The sequence below is a fragment of the Paramisgurnus dabryanus genome, chromosome 16 (genome assembly GCF_030506205.2).
Source record: "Paramisgurnus dabryanus chromosome 16, PD_genome_1.1, whole genome shotgun sequence".
In the NCBI taxonomy this organism is placed as follows: Eukaryota; Metazoa; Chordata; class Actinopteri; order Cypriniformes; family Cobitidae; genus Paramisgurnus; species Paramisgurnus dabryanus.
The window spans coordinates 21,297,976-21,304,724 of NC_133352.1; the positions used below are offsets into that span (position 1 = coordinate 21,297,976).

Sequence of the window (6,749 nt, forward strand, 5' to 3'; positions counted from 1 at the left end):
TAAGAAATATGTTGATTTGTAGTTACTATAATGATTGTTTTGCAATTCAAGTCATTTTATGTCATAGTTGATTTCATTCATAAATCAAAAAAAGCACAGGTGTACACAAGAAAACAAACTTTTATTGCAGTATAAGATGTACATAGTCTTTTAAAACTGAGAGATAAATAAAGTTAGGAAGGTAGCAGTAGTAATTAAAAAAGAGGGAATCAAAAATATGATTATTGTCTAATTCTCTTCCTTCACTATGAAATTAATTGAACACTTCATAAACAATCTATTGGGCAAACAGGTTGTAAACACTACACACAAGGCAGAAAACATGATGGTATCACCTGTTTCACCTGTCAGTGAGGTACAAAGCTACAGTAATCGGTTGAGGATGAAACCCATGATTACTTTTAGGTCCAAATGAATGTTACAGTTTGTTAATGGTCACTTGCTGTTATGCTCACATGTGTTTTCCATCAGATATTATGCGATGATGAACATGCTATCCCTGTCATTGTCCATAAGATCTATATTTACTCCCTCTGCATTAATGTTATCAAATCATGTGATATAATTCAGAAATCACCAAACTCATTAAAGGAATCACAGCATTTTTTTAAAGTGAAGTGTCTTAGTCTAACAAATCTTTTTTTTTACAAGAGTATAACATTTGGAAAAAAAGCATTGCACCATAATTCTTTCAAAGTATCTGTTTTGTCCTTAAACATAAGTCAAAGATATGTATTTCTACCATCACAATATCCAATGTAGGTTTCAGCATACTTATTCTAATAATCCTAAATCCTTCTGTGAGAAAAGTATACATTCAGTGATCATTACTTCATGGAAATGACCTGAACAAAGTACAGCACCAAACTGTGCTCAATTTCATCCGCTAACATTACAAATAACAGTCAAACTTTGGTATTCATTGTCGAGCAAATCATCGCTATGATTTTACCCCATCCAAGCTTATGTAGTTCTGGTACAATAGTGAAATAAAATGACTGAAAAATATTATTTAATAACATTTCAAATTAAATATTACATAATATTGTACTTGTTTAAATTGTGATCTTAAGATGGATGTCACATTATCCACTGACTCATCATAATAATTATATCTACATTCTGTTCACCCACTTTGCTGGTGCATAAATAAACAGAGAACATAAGGCATAATTCAATTTAAAAATGTGTCTGAAAACGCTTTACTCAAGTAAATAAAAAATAAAAATTATCCCTATGTTCCTTCATATGGAATATGAATATGTCTATTCATTTATATGCCCCCATCACACAGCACAATTGCACAATTCAAAGGTGAAGTCGAGGCATGACTTTTCTTTCTGTTTGAGATTTAGGATGCGTTTGTTTAGTTTGACTGGAACAGGTATTCAGGTCTCTGTGTGTGGAATTAAAAGCTAGAATAGTCTGGCTTGTTTCTTCATCTCATTCCGCTTCCACAGTGCCAGTCGGTCAAACTCGGCCATTGTCATTCCAAACACCTGATAGAACTCTTCAGGGGAAAGATGTCGCTGGAATAAAAAGTTATTTGAAATTATTTATGAGTGTATGTATGTATGCGAAGATCAGGTTAAAAAATTGATTTCTAAATTTTATCTATGTAATGGCTTCTAATCTTTAAGCATACAATAAATCTATCTGGATCTATGCAGAAATGTTTAAAAATATATAAAAGTCCGCCCCTGTATATAATATTCATGTGTCACAGTATGAGATAAAAATACTCAAAACCATTGTAAATTTAGGGCAGTCTCTTTTAAAGCTACACATGTCACAATCCACATATTGTACATCAGATTTACCTCCAATCTTGCCCGATCTACGTCCTTTGGCAACCTGTTACGCCCCCTTGTGGTCACTAGAAGCGCTTCGTATGGGTAGACCTGTAATAAAAATTAGTAGGCTAATGCATCTCACTGTGGAAGTTAAACAAAATGTTTTTTATAAAGCCTTTTAAACTAAAACTATTTTTCATAGTCAAGTAAAGAAAAGCTAAACACTGTTCACAAAGCAGGCTGTGCATAGGTGGACCACCTTTTCCTCTCGACCACAAAAGTAAGGAAATGACTTAACTGTGGTTCAAACCCACTAACACAGTAGCTGTAACCGAGACAGGAAGCGGCACCAGAAAGACCAGTTCTTGCCCAACCAGGAGCAAAGAGGTCAAACAACCCCCTGACCCCTTTATGGCCCCTGGCTATCCTGTAGTCCCCGATCCACAGAGGGTCAGATGAGAAATTACACAGTGACCTAATGACCTGGAAACACTGATTTCTTCATCCTCTAGTTTCCACATGCTTTGACCAGCAGGACGTTGCTTTGACCCATTAGGGTTCATTAGACTGACATACTGTAAAATGAGTCGACTGTAATCTATCTTGTGTCTCTCTGCAGTCCTCTGTTGTGTAATAGCATCCCCCTTACCTTGTACTCTGCTGGAAAAGAAAAACTTTGTCAAAACAAAACATATTTTTATATGATGTTATGTTTAAAATGTTTAAAAATAATAATCATAATAAATTATCTTTTTTTTTACCTCTGATTCCCCAGTTGACTTCACTGCCGCTGTCATACTGATAGTAGTCAGCACTTTGTGGCTGCAAAACAAACAAACCAGCAAAGGAATTGTGGATAAAACTTTAACTGACAACTCCATGTGACTTCTTTGCTTCTAGATTCTGTCCTCCCAATTTCTTTTACAGTTACATAAACATATGTATAAAATAAACAGATACAATTAAATGAATAAAAAATTATGTGGAGAAACAAAAATGGTACATTACCCTGTGCAATCCATTCCTGCCATATCCTGGTAAAGAGGCTGATTTGGATATGTAGTCTTCAAAAAAAAGTAATTTATCATATTAATAAACACCTTTTTTTTTTAAACATTGTTTTGTTTTGTATGTGTGAGAACAGGCTGATTAAAGTTGACATAAGTAGACAGTAGAGGGCGCCAGTCACCCGGCTATAAACTATGTTGCCTACACTGCAAATATTTATTAGCTTGTTGTTTAGTAGACAACTGACCTACAGCATATTTACTACAGTAATATTTTCCCTGAAGTTAAAATTGCTCCCCAAAAATGATTCATTTTTTAAATATAATTTTTTTTCTTGTGTTTAGAGGCACCTAGCACCTTTTAAATCTTGTAAAAACTTTCAAAAGTTAAATTCAAGCTTAAAGCCACTCACCATCCGCTGCAAAATTTGTCCGAGAAGCTGAAAGAAAAAGAAAGGAAAATTATTACCTAAAGCATTTTTAAAAATGAACTAAAATGAACAGTAATTCATAAAAGAGTCATTCCATACAGTGTAGCAGTACACTAGAACATAAAAGCTTTTTGTGCATTCTTCCAAATGAAAACTTTTCCCTTAAACAAAATATAATGTGCATCATGATGTAGATTGCTTTTATTGTCTGCCATCAGTTCAGACCTCTGGCACTCGGCCTGCTGAAAGACCAATTTGAGAAGTCCTAATACTGTAAATAAACAGAGAGGAGAGAAAACAGCTCAGCAGCCAAGCTGAAACAGCACATCAAAGCACTGAAGGACAGACTGAAGAATGCTGATGAGTGGCCGTGAACAGAAAAAAAGAAAAGGAGAAAGACAAAAGGATGCAATTATGTAATGGATGCAAATAAGGCACCTCTCTCACAAACAAACTGGAATAAGGTAAAATCGCATGGCCATAATTTCTGCAATTTTAGTGTCTTCAATGAACAAATAAACCTTAAACATGATTTAGTAGTATACATTTATATTGTTTATCACTTTATTTTTACATCATCAGCAGCATTAGCTTTCTGTTTCGCATGATGTCACCTTCACAAATTTGGGTCAGTGGCAAAAACAAGATGAGAAATTTAAAAGTCTTTTTTTTAAACTTGTTTTAAAGGAACACATCAGGTTTATTTTAATGCACATAGTGTATTTATGTTAATTTTATGCAATAAAAATTACATTTGCACTATTATTTTATGAAAGTTAAGACTGAATGGACCTGAAAATGTCAAATGGTGTAACCGCCAATTGTGCCAAAGAATGAGAAATATTAAATATTTTATCCACCTTGATGAAATGTCAGAGTAATCATCAGCATTAAAAATAATAATAATAATAATTTTATTAGTTATTTCTAAATGTAAATTTTAATGCGCTTTTTTAATATTTGTCCTGACATAGGCTGAAAAAATCATATTACACTAAACTAGATGATAATAATTTATTCCACATTTTTTAGGAATATATTCATATTTTAATAAAAAAAATACTAGTTATACCAATTGACAAGGCAGGTTACACCACATTGACATTTTCCTATTATCCTCCAAATATTCTTTTAAATATCAAAAATTTTAGACTTGGTCCTAAAAAAAGAGAATGTATGCAAGTACTCTGGAAATTTATTTAGAATTTTTATCCCTTTTACAATTAAGTGATCCATACGGACACAAAATAATTAACATCAAGTCATTGACCCATTCTCTGTTTTGTTCTCCTCTATTAAATGTGATGTGTATGAACTCCATTTAAATAGTCTGTCGCTTATTTTTAATCAACATGCATTGGGATTTATACTGGGGATATGAAGGGGAAAAACCATAGGAAAAGTGAAATCAGATCATTGTATGGAAAACCAAGAAAAACAAAAAGAGGAGTGGAGTCTAAAAGAAAACTTTCATATGTTTTTTGAAGTTTCCAATGAGATTTAAGAAGAGCTGCCCTGTTCACATGAACATGACAAGGACAGAGAGAGAGAGAGAGAGAGAGAGAGAGAGAGAGAGAGAGAGAGAGAGAGAGAGAGAGAGAGAGAGAAACATAGCAACATTGGCTCATCCTATCCATAATCTATTTGTCCAACCAATGGCAGATAGAGGATTTTTGATTTGTTTAAGAACCATCATAATTTTTTGCAATTCTGTTAATGTGTGTGATGCAAATAACAAAATGCGAAAGAGCATAAGAAACATTAAATGCAGGTGAGAGAGGTGTATAGCGTTGCATCTGCTCTAGTGTTGTAATAGTGTTATATTTTGCTGTGTCTGCACTATTCCTGAAACCCCTCAGAGTTACTCCTCCCACTACTGTATCAGCATAATCTGCTTGTGTCACTCTGTTGAGTCAAACTTGCATTTATAGTGAAGCGTTCCAGAGCTCCACTATCTTAATGAGATGGCTCATTGCCACCTCTTTATTGACCGTACCACCTCACACTAAATAATGATATACTGAAGCGCAGTAAACCAACTCCCATAATGCACATAGTCAAAACCACAGCGCACCTGTTGCCGTCATGCATTGCCCCCAGAGAGCATTGTGGGAGGGTAAACGGGGGTCATGCACAAACACAAGTTGTAGATTTTGCCTTTGAAGCCCCAAAACTGTGACTGACATGATAAAGCCACACTAAAGTATGACTTAATCGATGACCTTAGAGCAACGCAAAGGCGCTCTGTGATACTTGGTTGTACATCAGCACTTACAGCCGTTAACAGTGTTGTTGTGGCCCATGCTGTGCAACATCTCCCTGCTCCCACTGCGGGAGTTCTGCGCGCTGCCCCAGGGGTCGTTGTCATAGGAACCAGAACGGGCTTTCATCTCTTCCTTCAGGATCAACCTACCGATACCACCCTGAATCTGAGATACAGGGAGATACAAACATAATACAGAGAAAAAAGTGTATGGCATCATTTTTAAACAATATATTTTAGAACCTATAAGATTGCAAGGTGAACCGGTTGTATATAAGGCATCGGAAGACTTCCAAATATGGGATCCTAACATTTGTGACCCCCTCTGTGAAATCCAGGCTGACGTTGCATGATCTGATTGTAAGATTAGGAGCATTATAGTTTGGTTTCGATCTCAGACTTTACATTGACTTTAATCTGACAACATGAAATCCTTAGGAGCCGTTCACATTTTTTGTCTTTTGTGCACGCAAGTATGTAATATTAAATGTAGATGCACGACTGGCACGCTCAAATAGGGAGTGGTCATGGTTGCTTAGCAACGGCAAGTAAGTTTTCAGTGCATATTATTTAGTCAATATTTAAAAAAAATTAAGTTATGTAGGATGATAAACGCAAATCAGCACAAAAATTACTTTAGCTGGGTTTTCACAGACTGGGTCACATTTTATGCATTTAGTTTTTAATATATCCTTTTTTTTTTAGATTTAACTATTTCTATCAAATTCAAAACTGAAGAAGATTGTGTGTGTGTGTGTGTGTGTGTGTGTGTGTGTGTGTGTGTGTGTGTGTGTGTGTGTGTGTGTGTGTGTGTGTGTGTGTGTGTGTGTGTGTGTGTGTGTGTGTGCATGTGTGTATAAAGCTTACAGAAGACTTTTATGGCAAAAAGTTTTTAACTTCAGTACTTCAGAAGTTGAACAAACAACCCTTAGGACCTACAAAGAATCCCAATTAACTTTTTTTTGTACAAAGAACCTGGATGTAGATCCGTAGGATTTAGTATTAAAAAAGTTAATTGGTCTGTGAGTGTCTGAGCAGATTAATAAGTAATAACTTAATAGCTGATTTCTGATAAACCATTCAAGCTGTACATTTATCTCATTAAGAATGTAAGCTTGAAACCAGAGGATGAAAAAGAAAGAAATACTGAGTGTCTTACTCTTTGAAGACCGTGACCCCAGCCATCCTCTTCTCCGCCTGATGAATATCTTCTCCGAGGAGCCCGTAAAGCTGAGGTGAAAAAAAATTGAGAGAG

At 35.1% G+C, this 6,749-nt stretch overlaps 1 protein-coding gene across 6 annotated transcripts in view; it reads right to left on the reverse strand.

The window, feature by feature from the left end:
- Positions 1–102: 102 nt before the first annotated feature.
- The window catches only part of ablim3 (actin binding LIM protein family, member 3), a 58,701-nt gene continuing 52,054 nt past the window's right edge, over positions 103–6,749 (reverse strand). For 3 of the 6 annotated variants that reach the window (XM_065272248.2, XM_065272231.2, XM_065272263.2), the window contains 8 exons: positions 6,654–6,724; positions 5,507–5,660; positions 3,214–3,240; positions 2,802–2,857; positions 2,555–2,615; positions 2,443–2,450; positions 1,821–1,901; positions 103–1,529 (listed from right to left, as the gene is read on the reverse strand). In XM_065272248.2, the coding sequence (XP_065128320.1) occupies positions 1,416–1,529; positions 1,821–1,901; positions 2,443–2,450; positions 2,555–2,615; positions 2,802–2,857; positions 3,214–3,240; positions 5,507–5,660; positions 6,654–6,724 (572 nt within the window). In that variant the 3' untranslated portion in view covers positions 103–1,415. Of the gene's footprint in view, positions 1,530–1,820; positions 1,902–2,442; positions 2,454–2,554; positions 2,616–2,801; positions 2,858–3,213; positions 3,241–5,506; positions 5,661–6,653; positions 6,725–6,749 lie in introns of all 6 variants that reach the window. The other 3 variants (XM_065272240.2, XM_065272226.2, XM_065272256.2) reach the window with 1 other exon arrangement.